Source organism: Sarcophilus harrisii, chromosome 1, assembly GCF_902635505.1.
Source record: "Sarcophilus harrisii chromosome 1, mSarHar1.11, whole genome shotgun sequence".
Lineage (NCBI taxonomy): Eukaryota > Metazoa > Chordata > Mammalia > Dasyuromorphia > Dasyuridae > Sarcophilus > Sarcophilus harrisii.
Window position 1 is genome coordinate 233,185,691 of NC_045426.1, and position 24,704 is coordinate 233,210,394.

At 35.6% G+C, this 24,704-nt stretch overlaps 1 protein-coding gene across 5 annotated transcripts in view; it reads right to left on the reverse strand.

Annotated features, from left to right (window-relative positions):
• Positions 1-24,704, reverse strand: part of TOM1L2 (target of myb1 like 2 membrane trafficking protein) — a 181,669-nt gene that overhangs the window by 121,219 nt on the left and 35,746 nt on the right. For all 5 annotated transcript variants that reach the window (XM_031938502.1, XM_031938484.1, XM_031938490.1 and 2 more), the window contains exons 2-3: positions 13,840-13,924; positions 1,828-1,906 (exon numbers count right to left, since the gene is read on the reverse strand). In XM_031938502.1, coding sequence (XP_031794362.1) covers positions 1,828-1,906; positions 13,840-13,924 — 164 coding nt within the window. The remainder of the gene's footprint in view (positions 1-1,827; positions 1,907-13,839; positions 13,925-24,704) is intronic.

Here is a 24,704-nt window from a genome sequence, read left to right on the forward strand (position 1 = left end):
TAATTTTTCACTTCAGGCCAAAGGAAAATTTCTCTCCCTATAAAGGTTACACTTTAAAACAAAATAGGACAAATGACCCACTATCTAACACCTATATGCTGATTTATCATAGTTTATTATATGAATTTACTATGATCTAGATTTCTTTACAGTCTTTGAAGACTGGTTGTTCTTTCAGGTAGCAATAGCATTTCACAAACATGGTTTCGAAGTCTCTCATTTAAATAATTACTGCTTTAAGGGAAAACAAAATTCAATTTATTACTTCTAAAAGTACCTACAAAGAAGGCAGGGTTAGACAAGAGAAATAATGCTTTGAATTACAGATACCATACTTTACATTTATAAAATTTTTTTGAGGAAACTTTTATGTCTACTATCTCTTTTCCTTGTACATAGAAAATATCACCCTCATTTTAGAAAAAAGAAGTTAAGGCCTGGAGTAGGTTAAGTGACTTACCTGAAGTCACACAACTAGCTGGTACCTGAGCAACAATCAAAAAGCATGTTTTTAGATTCTCAACTTTGTGTGCCTTTCATGAAACCACAGAATCTCCACTTTTGAGCTAAATGACACTTTTCAAACAAATATTAATCTCATATTTCAGAGAAGAAAACTAAACTATGGAGAACTTCAAGAGTACATAATAAATCACATAGTATGACTCAAATCTAAGAAATCTTGACTTCATGGAATATGAAGGACACATATATCATGCATCCAAGACCACAAGTCTTGGGGGCAGAAGGTATTGTTTTTTGGTAGCTTCATTCTATATTCTACCACATTACTGAAGTTGTTGCCTCCAGTAGTTTCTTTGCTGATTCTCTAGATTTTTCTAAAAAAGCCATTCTGTTACTAATAAATTGGGATAATTTTGTTCTCTCTTTGTCCATTTTAATTAATTTCTTTTTTCCTTCCTTATTGTTATCAGTAGATATTTGTTTCTAGTGTTTCCCCATTGTATATGATGCTAAATTTTATTTTCAGATTCTTTTATCATATTTTTTAAAAAGTTCCTTCTATGGCTGTGCTTTGTATGATTTTCAAAATAAATGAGTATTGCACTTTATCAAAGGCTTTTTCTGCATCTACTGTTACAATTACATGGGACTAGATATTTTTATTTTTAATGTAATTATGTTAATTACTTTTCTAATGCTGAATCATCTTTATCCTGGTATAAATCCAACTTGGTCTCTAAAAGTCTGATAGAATGATTTTTCTCGGACAGCATGATAAATGAGGAAATATGTTTAGAAGGAGTGCATATGTTTAAGCTACATTGGATTACTTGCTTGTAGGATTAATTACTTGTAGGGGAGGAGAAAAGGAGGAAAATTTGGAACACAAGATTTTGCAAAGATGAATGTTGAAAACTATTTTTCATGTATGTTGAAAACTATTTTTCATTTATTGTGAAAAATAAAAAGCTATTAGTATAAAAAAAGAGTTTGATAGAATTTGCATAAAAATCTATCAGGATCAGGGTTTTTTCCCTTCTATAGTTCTTTTATAGTTACTTCAATTTCTATTTTTTTTTTTTTGAACCGTGAATTTTGCATAAGGTATTGAATAGTCAAAAAGAGAAAGATGATTTGGATATGAGGCAAAGTTAAAAAGATGATTTTTTAAAAAACATAGTAATTTTTATATTTTTTATTATGAACTTAACCATCAACAAATACAAATGTCTCAATATATAAAGAACAAAAAAAAAAAAAACACAAAACAAAAAAAAAAAAAAAAGAAAATTGTGAAACTGTGAACTTCTGTTCCTTTCTTTTACAAGAAGTTTTCATGTAACTTTGTAGAATGATACTCACTGTTAATGCCAACATCACTTCCCTGTAGTTTCTGTTTCCATTGAGCCTCTTCTTCAGGGCCCGTATGGCATCTTTGGGACTAAAACAAAATATGTGTTTAAAACACTTGGAAGATTCCACAGATTAAATCTGAAAATACAAAATCATTCACTATGCTTCTAAGGCACATGTGATACTGTTATTCAAAGTGCTTTTGAATTTGTTATCCAACGTTATGTTGTGAGGAAGGACAGCGCAGGTTTCTGACATCTCACACAGAGATGCTTACATAAACACAAGTAGACTAAGTAAAACAAACACTGAAAAACTGAGGAGACCAGAACAGGTGTCACAAGATGTAAGAAGGGAAGCAGGCAAGATCTATAGACTTTAAGTCATTAGAGCCTCACTTGAACTCTTGGAAAAATTCTAAAACATATTTTCTTTTTTTTTCCCTTTAAAAATGTATTTGGTATTCTTCTCCCCAAGTTACATGTAAAAACAATTTTTAATATTCATTTAAAAAATTTATAAGTTCCAAGTTCTCTCCCTTCCTCCCTTCTTACCCCACTTCATTGAGAAGGCAAGCAATTCTATATAAATTTATACATATGTAGTCATGCAAAACATTTCCATAATAGTCATATCATAAAAGAAAACAAGACCAAAAACAAAAAAACAAAAACAGAAACAAATGATCAAGAGAAATAAAATAAAAAATAAAGTATGCTTCAATCTTCATTTAGACACCATCAGTTCTTTCTCTGGATACGGATTAATTCCATCATAAATCCTTCAGAGTTATCTTGGATCACTGTATTGCTAAAAAGAGTTAAGTCATAAAATTTCTTTAAAAGAATGTCTTGTGAACATTTAAAAAGGGAAATGGTGATCAATGAGAGCCAGCAATGGCTTCATCAAGAACTCGTCATACCAGAGTAACCCCACTTCCTTTTCTGACAGGCTAATAAGGTAGATCAGGGAAATGCCACAGACACAATGTAGATTTCAGGAGAGTATCTGACAGAGGCTCTCACATATCATACCTTTTTTCTTTTCTTTTCTTTTCTTTTTTTTTTTTTTTTTGCTGAGGCAACTTGTCCAGGGTTACACAACTAGGAAGTGTTAAGTGTCTGAGGCCAGATTTGAACCCAGGTCTTGTGCTCTATCCACTGCACCACTTAGCTGCCCCATATCATATCTTTTTAAACAAGTTAAAGAGAAATAGGTTAGGGCATGGCTAAATAGTAAATATGGAGCTCACCTCAAAAGACTTCATCATTTTACTAGACCATAAGTGGTCATGCAATACAGCAGCAAAAAAAAGCTAATGGAATGGCTCTAAAGCTGCAATGACAGCAAGCATGTCCTCCAGGACTAGAGAATAACACTGTACTCTGCCTTCATCAGGTCACATTTGCAGTAATGTGCTTAGTACTAGCCATTTCACTGTAGGATACCAATAAGGTTGGGAGCACTGGAAGACGGTGGACAGGGTGGCAAAAGGCACTGAGATCATGCTCTAAGTGACAGGAGAAACAAAGAAGTTAGAAGATGGGCAGGGTTTTTACCATCAAATCTAGGGAGAAGATTGAAAGGTTTATAATACAAGTCTCTGGAGCAAATGACTAAGGAGAACATGGTCTGGAGGGGCTAATGACGAGCTCTTCCTGGTCAGTTACATTGGTTTGGGAAGCTTACAAGACTTTATTTTTATAAATCTACTAAATCATGGATGGAAAGTTTTGTGCCATAAAGATGAATTTCTTCTGCCATTGGTTTCCCATTGGGGGTTAACAAGGGAAGAGATGAAGTTCTTTGAAAGCATGATGACTAGTGATTTGATGAAATAGATCTATGCCACTCCACCATACCTCCTACCTAGTATGACCAACTAGTGTCAACTGGTGAAATTTGAACAGGAGACTGTCCGGAAAAATGTGATTGTCAGTACAAACAAATGTTCTGAAGATGACAGGAGGGAACAGAGAGTGTGGGCAGAAGTTAAGGACAGTCTCTCCTAAAAAGAAGATGTAGGATTGACAGAGACAATTGATCACCAGCCTGTGAAGATACCAGTACAACTATGTCTGCACATTAAGGATCAGGGCAGTAAGAAGTCAAATTTAAGGCTTCTGCAAAAGCCCCCAAAGTACTGTGTAGTTCAGAACCACTCAAGTCTCTGTATCTAGATGTTGGGGATGCATCTTCCTAATGCCAACACACATGTTCCATGAAGCTCTGATCATCTTAGCTAAAGAACTGCAAGATGACAGGAAGCAATATGCATAAATCATAGTAGTCTAAGAAAGGGGAAAGTCACCAAATGTATAAGAGGATGCAGGTTACTATAATATAGGGGGCCTTCTCTCTATCCATCGATATATACCATTTTACATTGAGAGCTTCAGGGAGCATATAACCAAAAAAGGAAAAAAGCATTCTTACTTAGGTAGAGATAGGGAGAGGCTCATTCTTCTACATTAAAGAAATGAAGGAAGCAAGGTGTTATACTAGTTCCCCTTAAAACAATCTTGTTGGGGAAAGGAGATGGTACCTGGTAGTTGAACAAAGTTGTTATGCTGACTGATATAACTGTTCTGACCTTCTTGTCACTATGGTGAATAAGGAAGTCCAGGACTAGGGTGAGTGATATAATATTACTGAACTCACTAATGCTTTTTTGCCTCTTCTCTTTTGACAGGCTAGTCAAGAGCAGCTTAATTTTACCTGGGAAGGAGGCCACCATCCTTCCCTACATTCCCTACAACTACATTGATGATAGGTGTGTCAGGTCTCATGAGGTCATGGTAGCAGAGGCCCTATATCAGAAAATTGCCCATGTAAGGGTCAAGAGTAGGAAGTCAGCTCTAATAAAATCTAGGGTCAAGTTTACTTTGTCAACTTTTCAGTAAACAGAGCAAATACAGATGACTATGGACATAGTTTGGAACAAATTACTAACACTTGCTTCTCAATAGTCCAAAGGCTTATTGGACAGTTTGGGTTTTGGAGAAGCAGCATTTTACTTCTAGTTATCCTGATGGTCCCCAATGACTAAGTCATTCACAAGTCCACCTCTTGTGAGTGGGGGCCCAGAACTGGCTATAGCTCTGGAAAATCTAGACAGGCAGTCTCATCCCTTGGGCTTTCTGACTCTGTAGGAACTGAGTTTTTGAAGATATTAGTCCATAAATATCAAGTTGAGTCAAAGTACCAAGGGACTGGCCAGGCCAAACAACTGTTGGGTTTCTGGAGCTGCAAGTTCTCCAAAGCAACCACTCCCCATATAAGTTCTGAAAATTAGTTATATTGAAAAACAGGGTAGATGAAATCTTTATATATACTGACTCCTGAGTAAGAGGCATGAGTCTGGTCTAGTCATCTGAGACCTGGAAAAAACAAGGTTATACAATCAATATTCTTTGATCCCTTTGGGATCAAGACATTGGAGGAACTTTAGTGATATCTTCCCCAGTTATGTGGAGGGAACATCAGTGTGTATGAGAGACATCATATTCTCTCTGCTAAACTAAACAATCAGGATGACAACATTAAGAAAAACAAAAGTGAAAGAGTGAGTTCATCACCAATCTGGCCATGTTGCAATGGATCTTTTAAAGACAAAAACAGCTCTTTTTGTATAAGGTTACCATCCCCCCCTCTCCCCTCCCCCACCCCATGATCCCTATAGTTTCTAACCTGTCTCCAACTGGGAAAGTGATAATTGTGGCTATATCAAAAGGTTTGTCCTTAATTGCAATTAAGACTTATTTGGGATATATCACTGCAGTTTTGCTACCTCAGCAGTTACCATCAAAACCCTCCCAGAACAAATTTTTCCTCATGAGCACTCCTACACTGATATCTCTGAAAAAAACATCCACTTCACTATGAAAGAGGACGAAGATTAGGCCTGCCACCATCACATCTGATAAATTTTAACTTCCCACACCATCCTTAGGCTGATACTATTGAACTATGGAATAAGTGTTTGAAACAACAGTTTTATCTTTCAGGAGAATGGATCCAAGAAACCAATGGACTTGAGGGCTCCCTCTTCCTAGGATAGTTTGGAGAGTTGGGGTATCCAGTGCTGATAGTTATGTTGATAAAACTGTTGTTTCAAACACTGGTCCCTAAAATGATCCAAGGTCTTCTCAATTGGCAGATCTCCTTTTCATTTGTACAACTCTTCCTCAGAAAAGATCTGAAGGACCATAGAATGTCACTGTTGGGGCACATTTGCTTTTCAGTGATACAGTTATCTCTGCATAATTGTTATGGATATAAATTTATTTGGAAGATTGTAGATTTCCTAAATCCTAGTCTAATTAAAGTTCTAACTTTAAAAGCCTGAATGAAGGTGAAAGGGAATGAAAAAAGGAGCACCCCCTGAGCAGAAGTCTCTGTAGGAGCAAATATTTGGTATTAATTCTCTTGAGGGGGATCCCAGGAATGGCTTGAAGTCTATGGAGTTAAGTAGTAGTATAGGAAGTTCTGGTATCAACTCAGGCTCTGGGATAGATTATATGGCAAAAGCTTGATCTCTTAGCTATCTTACTACAAATGACTCTAGTCTGTGACTGTGTTGTAAGTGTGATCATCTATTGAGTAGTCCTGATATTCCTAGCTGAGGACCTGCTTATTGTTATCATTTTATACCTAGAGATATATTGTAGATCAGAACTTCCTCCATTATGATCAACCACATGAAAAACTCAGAACTCAGAATTTCCAAAGGGAAGAGGTAATACCTGCTATTTCTGGTCTTCATTCTACATATGTGGTCACACTGGTGCTGTACTCTTTTAGGGAAATGACATGTTGCTCACTTTTTTCTCTCTGTTACTATTTTTCTTTCATGGCACTAAACTGTTCCTCCAGGACTGCCTATCACCTCGAAGTCAGAATGGTCCATTACGGTCCCTATAGTTTTAAGTTGTAGAAGGTACTCTAGAAGACCTATCCAAAGCCTATTACAAAAGGTAGGATGTCAGAAACAATTATTTGGGCCTGTGCCATGTATGTTGGGTTAGTTTCCCCCTAAAATGTAAAGAAGCTGTCCTTAAAATTTAATTGAACAAGCAGATTGCTAGGACTTGAGTTGTTTAACATGGCTTCCCAATGACCTAAAGCATAAAAAGGCTAGCTAAGACAGACCATGTGGTTCTTCCAAGACTTGACAGCTGTTCAATTGTTTTATGAATCAATACACCCTTCTGATGAGATTTTATTTACATTTGGAGACAAGGAATAAATATCCTTTCCATGCTACTATTAAATAAACTACTTTTTTGTTGAGTGTTAAGAGTCTGTAAGTGCCTTGTTTCATTCCAATCCTGAGCCTGAACCAATAGACTCATCAAAGTCAAGCCTGACTCAGAACCACATGAGGATCATTTGAAGGAACTGAGGAGAAGAGATTTAGTAAGAAGGAAACATAATAACTGTCTTCCAAGCATTTGAAAGGTTGCACATGATAAAAGGATTTGATTTGTTCTGCCCTTGAGGACAGAACCAGGAGCAATGGGCAGAAGTGGCAGAGAAAAAAAATTATGTTTGATATTCTGAAACAATTCTTCCTAACAATGAGAGTAATCCAAAAGTAGAAAAGGCTATCTAGGGAGATAGGGGGATATTCTGCACTAGATAGAGGTCATCAAGAAAAGGCTGGATACAATCAGGTACATTGTAAGAAATTTTATTCAACTAGGGACTGAACCATATATGGCCTCTCAGGTCTCTTCCAAGAGATTCTGTGTTTTACCTCCAACACCTTAATTCCGATTTATTCATAGCCTGATTTCCTAGTCATTCTGTATTCCAACTTGTTATTCTATTGCTAAAGAAGCAGAGAAACTAAAAAAAAGATCCATTGACTATGATTATTTACTGTTTGGAAGTACTACTAAGCTCAAAATTCTTTCATTTCTAAGAAAAAGTATTTAAATCTACTGTTTTAAAATTTAACAGATAATTCATCATTAAGATGTACAATCTGAGGAAGCAGAGAAACCTGGATGAATATGGGATTAACTTGGTTATTTTTCTCCTTAGGAGAAAAGCTTTAGTAACAGAAGGTCATAAAGAGATTTGTGGGAAACAGTAAAATTTCAAGAAAGGACCAGTGCATTAGTTAGCAGAAGTTATAGTAGGAAATGAGAGAATAGGAAGGAGCAGCATAGTAAAAGCTTAGGGCAGGAAGGTGAATAAAAGAAAAAAGGAAATTACATCAGAAACAGAAACCTAAAGAAAAATAAAATGCAACAGAAATGAGTCAAGAAAAAGAAACAAAAATGATTAAAGTGATGATGGTAGCTGTGGCTGCTGTGTGGGGAGAAACTTTATAAACTCAGGATGCTTTAACTTGGAAAGAAAAAGGTTGGAAATGAACATGATCTAAAATTTATAAAATCATCAATGATCAAAATGGACTTCACAATATTCTAATATTACAGAACTATTTCTATTACTTAATTCTTAGATATATTAAAAGGGGACATGTATGACAAGTAATAAGGAAAAAAAATTCCTTTCACCCAAGAGTAGTCTTATGGTGCTCTGCACCCAGAGATCCCCTATTAGGCATACACCCCAGAAAGTCAAATACAGAAAGGTCTCATATATATAAAAATATTAATAGAAGCACTTTTGTGGTAGCAAAGAACTGGAAACAAAATGTATGGTTATTATTTGAGGGGATGGTGCACAAATGTAATGGAATATTAGTAAATCATAAGATGAACATGAAGCATACAAGCATGCATGAGAAGACATATGAACTGAAAAATACTCCTTCCTCTACCCCAGTTGAGGATTTTACTCCTTTTTTTCTCCAAGAAAAATCAAGGCTACTTTTACTATGACCTCTCTCTTCTCACATTCCCTGTATCTCAAAACCCCTTGAAATCATCTCTCATTGTCACCTTTCTGCAGTCTCTGACAGAGGTATCCCTTTTCTTTCCAAAGCCAATCCCTCAACATATGTATTTGATCTTATCACCGCCCTTCCCTAGTAGATTGAAATCTCAGTCTTCATTCTTTTCAAAACTTCAACTGGAACCATCCTTATCTACTGAATCTCTCCTTAATGTCTTCAAAGTTACCCCACCTTTATCATTCTTTAAAAGAAAAAGCAAAACTTAAAAACCTTCTCTAATTACTGACCAGTATCTCTCTTTGGCCCTACTACTGACTCTTCAAAAATTTGCAATCTAGTTTCTGATCTTATCACTCAATGAACACTGTCTCTAGGGTTAGCAATCATTTTTTCAGAGACAAATTTTATAGTATTTTATCCACCTTGCCTCCATTTCAGTCTATTCTACACACTTCTGCCAAAGTACTTTTCTTTAAGTGCAGGTCTGACTAAATCATTCCCCTAATCAATTTAATTCCAGGGACTCTTTATTGCCTCTAAGATCAATATAAATTCCTGTTTAGTGTTTAAAGCCCCTCAAAAACTGGCCCCAACCTATCATTCCAGCTTCATTTTACTTAATTTCCCATACTGTTTTGCTCACTAACTATACCTTCATTCATTCCCCTCAGCTTACTGGTTGAAGTAGGGAAGTTCTGAATAATCCTTGCTCCCCATTGCCATTTCCAGGCTCTCCTTACTTTTATTACTCAGGAATCTCTCCTTCTTTGAGGTTCAAACTATTTACATATACAACTCAATCAAAATCCCAATAGCTAAAGTCTACAGACCCCCATCATTTTCCTTCTTTCCTCAATGAATTCAGTATGTGGTTCGCTATTTTTCTCTCCTCCCCAACTCTTGCTCTCCACTCTCTCTCAAACACTAACTAGTAAAAAGAAATGCTGCAGAATCAAAACAACTTGAAAGTTTCACCCACCAGATATAATGGTAACATACTTTATATTGTTTTCATCCAGAAATGTACCACCTCCACATCCAGAACTCAGAAATTCCCTTATTGTGTTCACACAATCTATTGTTTTTTCACTTCTCCCTCTGCCTTTCCTTATAAACACTCTACACTTTGTTCATACTATGATAGGTCCCTTGATCTGTCAATTCTCTCCTTGTCACTCTCTTTTTCCCATCTTGATCCCTTGATGAACTATTCAATCCTACACTGGCCTTCTTTCTTGATCATTTCAACATTATGCCCTGCCAAGTCATATCCTTGCATCAGTCCCTCCCTCTACTCCAACATGTCTTCTCAGTCTTTTGTTGAATCCTCATTTAAATCACACAGATCACACCTTCTAACCACAGATTTCCTCAAGATTTTGAACAAAAACCCTAAGGGTCTCCCCATCGCAGACTGATTTTTTTTTTTTTTTTACTACGCGGAGAATTCTGCCTCAATTTCTTATCTAGCCTTATTCATTGATTGGGTACTGCATCAGTCCAAGCGATACCTGTTAAAGACTTTGGCTTAAAAAGGCCAAGGTCTCCCATAAATCCAGGAACATTTCCAGTCATCCTGGTCTAAATCTTGCCCTGATGGCTCTGGAGCAGAAAGTGAGTCAGGTGACCTTGCACAGCCTTCCCTCACTTAAATCCAAATCACTTTCATGTCATGGAGTTACCACCCACCATGGATGTCATGGTACTCTTCAAGAACTCTCACTGCCCATCCCATATCCAATCTATTGCCAAGACCTATAGATTTTTGCAACATCTCTCAAATGTACCTTCTTCTCTCCTCTGACACTGCTACCATCTAGTGTATACCCTCATCCCTTCATTATTACAATAATGCATTATTATTATTACATTATTATGTAATGTTTAATTATGTAATGTTTAAAATAAAACAACAATAAAATAACAACAAAATTAAATTTGCCACATTGATTGACTCTTCACTTGAATTTTTAGAGGCAGTTGTAGGGTTATTAGTTAGCTTAATTTCAGTAGTTATTATTATTATTACAATAATCTGCTGGTGGATTGGTCTCCCTCATCTCTCGCCACACTCTAATCCACCCTCCATTCAGCCACCAAAGTGTCTTTCTTAAAACATATGTCTGACTATGTCATCTTCCCATTCAATAAACTCCAATGGGTTCCTACTGCCTCCAGAATTAAAAACAAAATGCTTTGTTTGGCATTCAAAGTCCTTGAACTGAGACCCATCCTATCTTATGTCTTACTTCTCAACACATGTTCTCCAATTCAGTGACATTGGCCTCCTGTCTGTTTTACAAACAAGACATTCCATTTCTCATCCTGAGGCCTCCTCCATGCTTGGAACACTTTTCCTCTTGGCTATAATTACTGAACTAACTTCCTTTAAGTTCCAAACCAAAATGTTACCTTTTATAAGAACCAACCCATCTTAATACCAGTGCTTCCCTTTTGCTAATTATTTTTATTTATTCTATATATAGCTTGTTTTCTGTATGTTTGCATGTTATCTTTCCCGACAGCGTGTAAGCTACTTGAAGAAAGGAATTGCTTTTTGTCTCTTTTTGTATCCTCAGTGCTTAGTACAATGCCCGGCATATTTAGTAGACTCAATTTGATCTTGATTCCTAACATTCTATTTTAGGATGAGGTTAGGGAGGGGGTGCTATCAAACAATCAAGCCCACCCTATCTGTACTTATGATTAAATACCAGGTTTTCTATAATCCTGAAGTTTCATCTTATACCCAACCAATTGGCAATGTTCACAAAAGAGAATAGTCAGTGTTGCATTATGCAAAGACAGGTGCACTAATGCACTGCTGGTGAGTGAGAAATAGAGCTAAATATTCTAGAAAGCAATTTGAAAGTATGCAAAGAGAATGATTAAAATAACTATACTTTTTTTTTAAACCCAGAGATCCCTTATTAGTCATATCCCATAAAATCATTGCCTAAAAGAAAGGTCTCATCTACACCAAAATATTTATAGCAATATTTTTATATTAGTAAAGAACTGGAGCTAACCTATATGGCTACTAATTGAAGAATGTCTAAACAAACTGTGATACATAAATTCAATGGCATTTACAGAATTATAAGAAATGATGAAATAAGAGGAGCAGAGAAGTATAGGAAGACACAGTAACTGATATAAAAGTACAAGGAAAACAATCAAAAAATGTAAATGGAGAGAATAACAATAAAATAATCCAAATTGAATCCTATGAAATAATAATGACCAAGCTCAGCCCCAAAGAAGAGATATGAGAAGGCATCCATTCCCCAACATGGTTGCAGAAGTGAGAGGTCTCTAGATATGGAGCACTACATAACACTGTCAGAGATTTTTTATATGTTATTTATTTTTAAGAAACATTTTCCCTTTTAAAAATTTTTTATTATAAAGGATATTTTTCTAGAAGGAAGAAAGAAAACACACTTGGAAATGTAGTTGTTACAACAAAAAATAAATATAAATTTATTTTGAAAAAAAAATCACCTAGAAGTATCAATGAAAAAATTTTAAAGTAGCTTTATTAAAAGAAGTTATTATTATCCTAATACAAATTATATCAAGGAGAAAGAGTAAAGAAGGAACAACAATAACAAAACATAATGAAGAATATCAGTTCATTTATATTTTTAAAGCAAATTCTAGGTTTGTGGCAATCCTGTGTCGACCAAGTCTATCAGAACCATTTTCCCAACAGCATGTGCTCACACTGTGTCTTCGTGTTGCATTTTGGTAATTCTCTTAATGTTTCAAACTTTTTCATTATTATTATTATTACTATTATTATATCTGTTATGGTGATCTGTGACCAGTGATCTTTGATGTTACTATTGTCATTGTTTGGTGGAGTCACAAACTGGGATGACCGCGTATTTTAAAATCAGCCAGAGTCAGGAATTCAGGTTAGGGGAAAATCGTCAGTCTTTATTCTCAGTGAAGAAAGATCAGAGATGGAAGAGAATGGGCAATAGCAATGTGTGCAGCTGAGTCAAGAAGCTAGCTAGACCAGAAGCCACACAACCAGCAGCTACCAGAATAGAATCCAGGCCCAATCTCCCCTAGCCTCTCTTCCTGTCTCTCTGCCTCCACCCACCAAAGTCGTCATTTCCTATACAACACATCAGGACTTGCACAGAGAGTGGGCGGGGGCCATTCTTTATCCAAACATATATATTAATAGAGTATAGTCCAATTACTATTTAGCCTCACGTGCTTGGGACCTCAGTGCATCAACTCAAGCCTCAGTCCATTACAACAAACTGCACACATATAAGACAGTGAACTTAATCAGAATATGTTGTGTGAGTTCTCATTGCTCCACTGACACTGTTCCCATTCCCAACTTTCTTACTCTCTTCAAGTTGCTTTACTTCTTGAGATACAACTACTGAAATTAAGCTAACTAATAACCCTACAACTGCCTCTAAAAATTCAAGTGAAGAGTCAATCAATGTGGCAAATTTAATTTTGTTGTTATTTTATTGTTGTTTTATTTTAAGAAATTGCAACATCCAACCCAGCCTTTAGCAACCATCACCCTGATCAGTTAGAGTAGCCATTGTGAACATGGAGGTAAGATATGAGCAGCAAAAAAAGTACAACTCACTGAAGGCTCAGGTGATGATTAGCAGGAAAAAAAAGTACAAATCATTGAAGGCTCAGATGATAATTAGCATGTTTCAAGCAATGAAACACTGATATTTTTAGACATAATACTATTATACACTTAATAGACTATAGTATAGTGTAAACATAACTTTTATATGCACTGAGAAACCAAAAGATTTAATGTGATTCACTATACTGTGATATTTGGTGTTATTCTGCAATATTTCTGAGGTATACCTGTATACCACAACAAAAAAACCTTAACCAATCAAGCAATAAACTTTTATTAAAGGCTTACTATATATCAGCCACTATGCTAAATGCTGGGGATACAAAGATAAAAGCAGAAGCAGTTCCTGCCTTCAATAAGCTAACAATCTGATGAGGAAAAACATAAATACTTAAAATCAGTACCCAGAAAATAGAGGAGATGGAAGAAAATTAAGATCTTCCCAATGGCACATGCAACAAGCCGGGAAACACTTAATAGAGGTTTTCTAATGATTATGAATACTTTTACATACCCTTCTTCTGTTTCATTTATGATATCACAGATCTCCATATTCAATGTCCAGTCCTCACTCTGTAGGGATCCATCTGTAGCCTTTTCTGTATAAGAAGAAAGAAAAAGTCTTTAGATTCCCCTGGAATAAGGCAGCACTGGTAGGAAAAGTGCGGAATTATAAATTTTTTTTATTAAAGCTTTTTATTTTTCAAAACATATGCGTAGATAATTCTGTAACATCAGCCCTTGCAAAACCTTGTGTTCCAGTTCCCACCTCCCTTCTCCTACCCGCCTCCCCTAGATGGCAAGTAGTCCAATATATGTTAAACATGGTAGAAATATATGTTAGGGAATTATAAAAATTATAGAAACTCCTTCTACACCTCTCTCTCTCAAGTCTCATCAGTTCTCAGGGATTCAACTATTATTGTTAAGCAGATGACTCCCAGATCTCTATCTCTAGTATTTTCCTGAGCTCCTATATCATCAACTGCATTTTGGACTTTCTCAACAGGTATCTCAAACTCAACATATTCAAAAAGAATGTATTATCTTTCTCCCTGCGACTCTCTCCTCTTCCTGACTTCCCAATTTCTGCCAAGAATGTCTCTCTCTTTCATTCTTGACTTTTCACTTTTTCTCAATTCTCATAGTCAGGTAAAGAATTTTGTATATTTTGCTTCTATAACATCTCCCTCCTCATTCATCCATCCATCCATGCTTTTTTCCTTCATAAAGCTATCATTCTAGTTTAGGGTCTCACCACTTGTCAGTAGAGCTATAGCAATGGCTTCATAATTAGTAACCTTATAATCAGTCAATAATCTGTCCTTCACACTGATGCCAAAGTGATATTCTTAAAGTACATTTCTATCTAATCATGTCACGTTCCTATGGCTCAAGAAACTGCAAGGGTCTTATATTCCTTCTAGCAAATTATACAAACTCTGGCATTTTAAAGTCATTCACAAGCTGACTCCAGCCTACTTTTTCTAAATTTATTACACATTACTCTCTTTCATACTATAAAACCTATAACTTGGTGCTGAAGGGGGAATAATCAACATTAGAGTTAGAAGATGCTTTAAATCTGAAGAACAACACAAGGCAGGGTATATAGATGTGTGGGCAGGAGAAATAATCAATGTTATAGATAGAAGAGTCCTCAAACCTAGCCCCAAAAGATGAGGCAAGTGAGAAGTTAAAGCAGTGTCCAAAGTGACATAGTTCGTGTGAGAGTCAGGATTGAAAATAAATGATTTATGCTCCCAAAAGACAGTATCCAGGGCCTGGAAATTATACCATAAAGGGAGCATCTGAGAAAACAAGGAAGTGTTCATCCTAGAGAAGAGAATAGCAAGGAGGAATATGAAAGCTATGTTCAAATTTTAAAAGGCTATCTGTCATATGGAAGAGAGAACTGTCTTTTGCTGTACTACAATATAAAACTAAAAGCAATGGGTAGAGATGATAGGGATTTAAGACTTCATTTATCTCAACTGAAGAATTTTCTAAAAATTAGACTATGAGTGGCAGACAATGAAATCAGCAATCTTCTGTGGACACATTCTGCTAGAAGACGAGTAACAGTTATGTCAGGGGTATTGTAAAAAGGATTTCTGAAACTGAGAGAAGTTTGCATTGATGATCTCTGAGATTCCTTCCAACACTCTAAAATTTTCTGATTCTAGAACTCTGGGATCCAAGGCTCTTTTGACTATGTTACTTCTTTAGATGTTTGGACTACAAGGATTAAATTTTTTATCTGTATCACTAGTACCTTAAATGTGTCAGAAACTTAATAAATATTTGTTGAACTAATTAAAAAAATTTAAATGAAATTATATTCATTCTTAGAAGGGCTTTGCCATTCATTCACTACTTGTGTCAGTAACAAGGCTATGGGGTAGACCTTTTGACTCCTGTGTAAACTAGATTTTAATGAGGCAGAGTTGCACAGTTTTCAATCAGATCATTCTCTCTTCCTGAGTCATTTAAGTCCAATGGCAAGACAAAAGTTAAGATGAATGGCAACGGTCGTTCTTGGTGTCTTCCGTGTCTGACCCAGCTCTAAACATTCCACAATATCTATGTTTGCTGCCTTCATGGTCTATTGAGACAAAATGTTCACATCCATTTATTGTACCAGAGAAGTCTTCACATACCTGGGGCAGACATCCTCCTATTTCACCAATGAATTTGAGGCCCTGTTGGTTACCCTCAATCTGGTTTAGCCCATCTGCTGAGATGGTTTAACCTGGGTGTGGCTACTACATATGCTTCAGCTTCTTGCAGACTCATGTGAGAAATCAGTGACAAATGATAAGCTGTGGTAGATGGACAGCCCTGAAAAGGGCTCAGGAAGTAAGCCCTCACACCAGTGCTACTTCTTTCTGAGCATCCCATATAGCAATAGTTATAAATTATCCATATATTTGGGAGGGGAGAAATTCTCTTCATTATCTACAAGGCTTCCCAGTTTGGAAAAAGAAGTAGCGGTAGGTGGCAAGGGACATTTTGTCCTTTCCTCCACATACCAAGGAGATGTAATACAGAGTCTTACGGAGTTAGAGAAGCACATTTGTATGTCAAGAAGACCACAAGGGACATTATCTTGGGAGGGTTAATAGAAGAAATATTAAATCAATGAAACCTCATTTCCAAGTTCAGTTAGTAGCAGAATTCATTAACCTTATATTCATCCTTTCTTTTCCTCTAATGATACAGAGTTGGGGAAAATGGAAGTCACAGCCACTACAGCATCCTTGGGGAATAGTTGAGTCTCTATTTTGAGGGTTTAAAAAACATGTGCTTATTAAGATTTTAAAGAAAAGTTTGGTTTTAATTCTCTTATGAACTTGCTATAAACACTATATAAGTGATAATGCAGATAGCTTGTTTTGCTGAAAAAATTAGATTGACAAAGGAGATGAGGTTTGTTGCTACTTTCCTATGTATTAAGAACTCAAGGTTAATGGGAAGAAATTAGCAGTTGATTACTTGCAGAACTCATACTGCTCACCACTGGCACATATTTTTCTATAGTTACCCACCAATTGTCATGTCCCCCAATCAGAGCAGAGTGAAACTGAGATCCCTATTCATATGCAATGAAGAACTGTATTCACTATAAAGCCAAATGGCATTTATTGTATATCAGCTAGTTCCCAATAAAGATAAAAATAAAAGATTTTCCCTAAAAATTTCTTTTCTTTGTTCTCTTAGAAGATATGTTAATAAACAGTGTGAAGCTAAAAAGGGAAGGGATTTCAAATAGTTCTCTGCTTCAGCATCAAGAGGCAGTTTTCAAAACACTCAAATCAGCACAAACTAGGAATTACAACATAATACATTTTTAATACTCATATGGAATGCTTAAGATAATTTAATTCAATTCTTTCCCTTTGAGGATAAGGAAACTGAGGCCCAGAGGTTAAATACCTTGGGATTCAGGATTGCTTCTATAAGTGTCCAGAAAAAGGAAATGAACAACAGATTTTGGAAGAAGAAAAATAGCTGGTTAGGACATTTGGACAAACTGAAAATGAAGACTCTCATATAATATATAAAATGTACCTGAGATTTTTATGTGCTACATCTCTAGCTAATTTCCATTACTCAAGAAAAGGAAGAGTTAATTCTCACGTATACAAACAGTCAGTTAATAGTGGTGGATAGAAAAATAGCTTTTTAGTCAAAAAATGGGATTAAGTCCTTCCTTTAATTTTACCAGCCATGTAACCCTGGAAAAGTTACTTATCACTTTCATGTAACTCTACAAGATTACATTGCAGAACAGCTGTTGACATGCATTGGTAGATGGATTTCCTCACCAGGAAATAATAGGGAACCAAGAGAATTTGATTGTGATAGGAAACATGGTCAGATCTCTATTTTTAGGAAAATCACTTGGTCAACTGTGAGGAACATGGATTGGAATGGAGAGTGATTTAAGGCAAAAACACCAAAGAAAAGATGAGAGTTAAGATGGGACGTGTGAGTAGAGAGAAAATGACATATAATAGAAATGCTATAAAGAGAAAAACAGCAAAATTTGACAATAAATAGAATAAGGGGGATAAATATTGAGTGAGGCATCAAATAATCACATCCAGGTTGCAAGCTTTGGTGACTAAAAGGATAATAATAATACCTCTAATAGTGCACTTCATAAAAAATCCTTCATAACATCCCTCTACCCTACATCTTTTTAATCTTATATGTTATAACCTCCCATATAATCTGTGATGCAGTGACATTGGCTTCCATGCTGTTCATCTAACAAGAAACTTCATCTCAAGACTTGGTATTTTCACTGCTCTCCTCCATGCAGGGCACTCTCATAATCTTCACTTCTGTCTCCTGGCTTTTCTAGCTTCCTTAAAGTCTCAGATAAAATCCTTCATCTACAAGTAAAGTTTCCCAGTTTCCCTTAATTATAGTGACTGCTCTCTATTGATCATATACAATTAATCCTGTATATATCTTGTTTGTTCATATCTGTTTTCATGTTGCTTTGAATGGGAGCGCCTTGAAAATAAGAAATTTTTTTTGCCTTTCTTTGTGTCTTCAGCACTTAGCACAGTATCTAGCAAATAATATTTATAAGTATTTATTGACTGACTAATGAAGGCAACAGGAAAAATCAACCAGATTCCTGTTTGGATGCTCATGGAATGGATGCAGGGAAGCTGGACATTATGATCAGAACAAGGACATCTGAATCCTCTTCTCCAGACTTCTTTTAGATGTGTATAAGAGAAGTAGACTAAGAAAGAAGAGAGTTGAAGCTTGTTTTCAGAGGCAGAGCCAAGATGGCAAAATAAAGGCAGAAACTCTTCCAACTTCTCCTCCAAACCGCTCCAAATTCCTTTAAATAATGACTCTAAACAGTTTTGGAGCATTAGCCAACTGAAAAAAACAGAGAACATTTTCCTGTTGAAGACAACTTAGGAAAAGTGTTTGTGATCAGGTCCTAGAAGGATCTCTGAAAACAGCTGCACAAAACTATTGAAGTTTGGGACAGTGCACCCTCTAGCCTGGAAGTAGACCCTTACTTTAACAAGGAGTTAAAAGATGAGTAATAGGCTATGAAAATGAGCAAACTACAGAAAAAGTTTCTGACCAAAGAAAGAACATAAAAGTTCTGACATAGAAATGTTTGACAAGGATGATCAAAGCACACTCAGAAGAAGAAAACAAAATCAGATTCTACATTCAAAGCCTCCAAGAAAAATAAAAATTGGTCTTAGGCTTTGGAAGAGTTCAAATGGGATTTTGAAAATAAAATAAAAGAAATAGAGAAAAAATTAGGGAAAAAATTGAGAGTGGTGCAAAAGAAAATATAAAAAAATTAATGAGGAGAAGAATGCCTTAAAAAGCAAAATTGGCCAAATGGGAAAGGAGGTACAAAAGTAAGAAAATCAGAATTGTGCAAATGGAAGCTAAGGATTTTATGAGAAATCAAGATACAACAAAACAAAACAAAAAAAAAATAGAAAAATTGTGAACTATCTCATTGTAAAAACAACTGACATGGAAAACAGATCCAGGAGAGTTAATTTTAATATTATTGGTATACTTTCAAGTTAAAAAAAAAAAAGAGCCTGGACATTGTCTTTCAAAAAGTTATCAAGGAAAATTGTTCTGATATTCTAGAACCAGAGGGTAATATAGATATTGAAAGAATCCACCAATCACCTCCTGAAAGAGATTTCAAAATGAAAACTCCTGGGAGTATTATAGCCAAATTCTAGAATTCCAAGGTCAAGGAGAAAATATTGCAAGCATCCACAAAAAAAAAAATAATTCAAATATATTGGAGTCACAGTCAGGATAACATAAGATTTAGTAGCTTCTATATTAAAGAGACAGGGGGGATTGGTATAAGATATTTAGGAGAGCAATGGAGATGGGATTATAACCAAGCTAGCAAAACTAAGTATAATCCTTCAGGGGAAAAGTTGGAAAAACAATAAAATAGAGGATTTTCAAGTATTTGTGATGAACAGATGAAAGATAAATAGAAAATTTTGACTTTCAATATAAGACTCTGGAGAAGCACAAGGAAACACAAGTAATTAGAAAAGGAATATCATAAGGGACATAATAAGGTTTATCTGTTTGCATTCCTACATTGTCACTCATTAGAACTTTCCCATTATTATGGCAGCTAAAAAAAGTATATATAGACAGAGGGCACAAGTGAGTTGAATATGAAAAGATAGCATCTAAAAAAAAAAAAAAGAAATTCAGGGATAAGAGAGTACAGAATGTAATGGGAGAAAAAGAAAGAGAGAAATGGAATAGTATAAATTATCTATTATTAAAAGGGCAAGAAAAAGCTCTTACAGTAGAGGGGAATAAAAGGAGGAGAGGGTGAGTAAGTGAACCTTATTCTCATCAGAACTGGTTCAAAGAGGTTCAATATGGGTATAGAAATCTATCTTATCCTGCATGAAAATAGGAGGGGAATGAGAAGGGGGAAGGGTGATAAAAGAAATGCAAATTGGGGAAAGGAGTGGTCAGTAGCAAAACACTTTGGAAGACAGAACAGGTGAAAGGCAAGGAAATAGAATAATTTGGGGGAAATACAGTTTGCAACAATAATTGCAGAAAGAATTTTGAAGCAATTTTCTCTGATAAGACCCAATTTCTCAAACACAGAGGGAGCCGAGTCAAATTTATAAAAAATAAGAGCTATGCCCAAATTGGTAAATGATCTAAAAGAGATGGTCACTGCCCAAAGGGCAATTCATGCATATCTTTTGATCTAACAATACCACTACTAGGGATGAGAGATTTTTATTTTTATTTATTTATTTTGCTGAGGCAATTGAGATTAAGTGACTTGCCCAGGGTCACACAGCTAGGAAGTGTTAAGTGTCTGAGACCACATTTGAATTCAGGTTCTCCTGACTTCAGGGCTGGTGCCATGAGTGATTTTTAAAAAAGGAAAAGGACCAATATATACAAAAATATTTATAGCAGCTCTCTTCTAAGGGGGAGTGGGGGAGAGGAGGAGAGGAAATCGAAGGGATGCCTATCAATTAGAAAATGGCTGAATAAATTGTGTTATGTGAGTATGATGGAATATTATTATTCTCTGAGTAATGATGAGCAGGATACTCTTAGATAAAAACCTAGAAAGTCCTCCATGAACTCAAGCAAAGTGAAATGTACTGTATACAAAGTAATAGCAATGTTCTGGGATGATCAGCTATAAATGACTTTGCTGTTCTCAGCAGAACAATGATCCATGACTACTACACTAAGGGATTTATGATGAAAAATTCTATCTATATCCAAAGGAACTACTTGTGTCTGAATACAGATTGAAGCATACTCTGTTTCCTTTTTTAAATTTTATTTTATTTAAGTTTTTCTTTTCTTTTTTTAGGGTGGGAGATCTATGGTTTCTTTCACAACATGGCTTTTATGGAAATGTTTTGCATAACTTCACATATGGTTTCTTAATTGGGGACCAGGGGTGGAGATAAGAGAGAGAATCTGCAACTCAAAAGTCTTCCAAAACTTTTATTTTAAATTAATATTTTATTAAAATATTAAATAAAATATTATTTATATTTATATTAAATATTAAATAAAAATAAATAAATAGTGTTTTTTTTTTTAAATAAGAAGAGAGTTTACTTCTGCATTCTGGTAAAAGCTATGATCTCTCTGATATCCTGAAGGACAAGGGAAACCAGTCAATTCTACATCTCTCTCCAGTTTTACCATAACTCTCATAAGTACTTTTCCAGTTTAAAGAATGTAGATTAGAAGAACTTTTAGAGCACCAGATTGTAATGGGAAACACCATATGTTTGCTCTAGTTCTAGATGGTAGCCCCCTCATACATGACTAAGGTAATTTATAAAAACTAAGGTGAAATCATACTAGGGGGAAAAAAAGCTCACAGAGAATCATAATATTTTGAGGTGATATAGTTCATTTGTCATTAAGAATAACAGCACAATGTAGTACAAAGAACACTGGCTTTGAACTGGAAAGACCTAGTTTTTCTTAAGATTTGGAACCAAAAGGGAACTTAGAAATCTAGTCCATCCTCTTACAGAGGAAACTGAATTCCAAAAAAAGTAAACTCCCTACCCCCCCCCCAACATATACATAATAAACTAGCAAAGTAAGGATTCAGCAGGTTTCCCGAGTCCAAATAGTGTTCTTCTTGACAAAGCCATAGTTAGCTTGAGCTTTGTTACTGACTTGCTGCAAGACAAATTGGGCAAATAATTTTGCCTGTCTAGGCCTCTTCAGTGTTTTGTGGGAAGAGGAATGGATTTGTACTTTGAGGACTGAGGCTCAAATCCCAACTCTGCCACTCAGTATCTGTGAGATCTTAATTTCTTCAAGGATAAAAATGAAGAGAGTAAGATGAAATGACCTAATTCTGAGGTACCTTTCAGTTTTAAATCTATGATTCAAGTTCTAAAGCTCCTTTCAACTCAAAAACATTTTTTTTCTAATCATAAAATTTCCAGCCAATCTGTGTACCAAGAGACTGCAAAGCCTGATAGAGTGATTCAAGGAGCTTTCTTCCACACCCACTTCTTTAGTGGAAATAGTCTCTGGACATGTAGGAGCTCCTGGGATATGTCACCTCCTGGAAGCAGCCCCACAGATTTTAATACTGTATTTTCAACCAAGGCCTTGGATAAGTAAAAAGTAGCTTCTCACAAAAAAAAAAAAAAAAAAAAAAAAAAGATTGGGACACCTATCTAGTCCAACCTCCTCATTTTATAAATGAGGGTGTTCCACAATGACAAATAGGCAAATAAGTCATGTTGAATGGGATCGAGTCATATTAATAAATGGATCAACTTTTTCATCTTCTTTTTATTCTTTCTTCAGATGCAGAGAAACTGGCAGATTTGCCAGCCACTTCCCATGAATTGAGAGCTCTGCTCTAAAGGGCAGCTCTGTGTGAGACAATTCCACACCCAAGCCTAATTAGGGCACCACATCCTCCTGATACTCAAACAAAGGAGTACTTCAGGACTGCTGAACAACAGAGAAAATAGGAGCTTGTTAGGCATATAATTCTAGGGTTGCTGATCCAACTTTTTTTCTAACAGGAATTCCCTTGAGGGGGATCCATAATATTAAATGCATTTGGGGGACCATTGTAGACATTAGATCCACTCCATTCCCTATATTTAATGAAATATTGTATATATGAATGTGTGTGAGAGAGATCAATAGCATAAAAGAGAGAAGAGTGATTTCAGGATGCATTGAAGATTCACAAGTGAAATTAGCTTTCAGAATGAACTAATTATTTAATTAACTGATGGTACAGATTGTAATCCCAGGTGGTTTTACTAAAAACTTAAACTGAAAACTGAGCTGACTAAAGCATAGTAAGTCTACACTGAGAATAAAAGGCCATTTGGGTACTCTGTATCGGTATATATTACCACATTTTAAAAGAGTGAAAATACAGTTAATGACCATTTGAAGACTCAGGATATGAGCAGATGTGCTACTCAACACCCAGCAATGTTTTCCCTTCATTACAAAGAGGCTACTTTCTTGCCAATTCCCTCTTCCCCAAAGCTCTTTTTAGGGCTCTCTATTCACCTTGCTTACTTGTTGACTACGTTACACTACTATTCAATGACATTATGTTGCCCTATTCTTCCTGAGAGCATTCCATTATTTCTTGCAGGGGAGATAAATAAACTGGTAAATCCCCTTTGATATTTTAGTATTGGAAACAACCTTTCCTGTGGAAATTTTAATGCCAATTTTCCACAGGAAAGCTGAGGGTATAATTACTTCTACTTTGCCTTTCTAGATTCAAAAAGGATCATCTCTCAATAAAATCTCAAAGCAGACACTACAAAAGATGTACAACTACTAGACTGGAAGGGTGAAAGGTGAGGGAGACTGGTTCCCTAAATACTAGTGGTGCTAGTACTAAGAACACTATGGACCTGTAATTCCCAAAATGACACGGAGAATAATCAAGGGATGGGGGGGGAGGTCAAAAGGAGAAAAAACATTTTTTTTCAGCTTCCCAATACTATTCTTAAACTTCGGATAATCTGTTTGTTTTTTTTTAAGTTCCCTACAACTCATGCTTATTAAAAACAATGTACTTTGACCAATTACTGCAGATAGCTGTGTCCCAGAATTGGGTCCAAAGAAAAGTTCTCCTTGGCATTTGCAATATTCAGAGACACTTAAGGGGAAAAGTCAAAAGGAGGCCTTTGGAGCAAGCCTAGAATATTTAGCATTTTCTCATTCCTTAGGGGCTCGACTGATTGCAATTGTAGAAGTAAAAGTAGTATCTCTACACTGGCAAAATCTTGAATATAACAGTGGGAAGTTTGAGATTTCACCAAAGTTTTGATTCCTGAACTTTAGCATTCATTCTTGCATTAGAAACAGTAAAGTAGAAGGCTGGGCAAAACACAAGCAATATGTTTTGAAGGTAGGCATTTTTTTTAATATTTAGAAAAGATCCTAACACAAATGCCACTCAACTTGAAAAAATACATTTATAATGACCAAACCATATAGTCATCTATGGATTATTCACAGCACTCTATCTTTTCCCTTTCAGTTGACTTCTGACTGTTTGGCATAGGTCAGAACCTTGAAGAGAGAGGGATATATGGAGATATGTGTGAAAAATTATGTCCTATCTGATTTCTGAATCATTTATGACATTACTCCCTTCTGGCAACTCAAATATTCAAGAATTGGCTACATATTAGAAATCATACGAACAGTAAGAACAGACAATAGAGATAGCATTGAAAAGATCTCTATAGTTCTATTTAAATAAAAAGGGACCAACATAGATGTATAACTAATGTACTACTGGGTTTATATCCCAAAGAGATCATAAAGAAG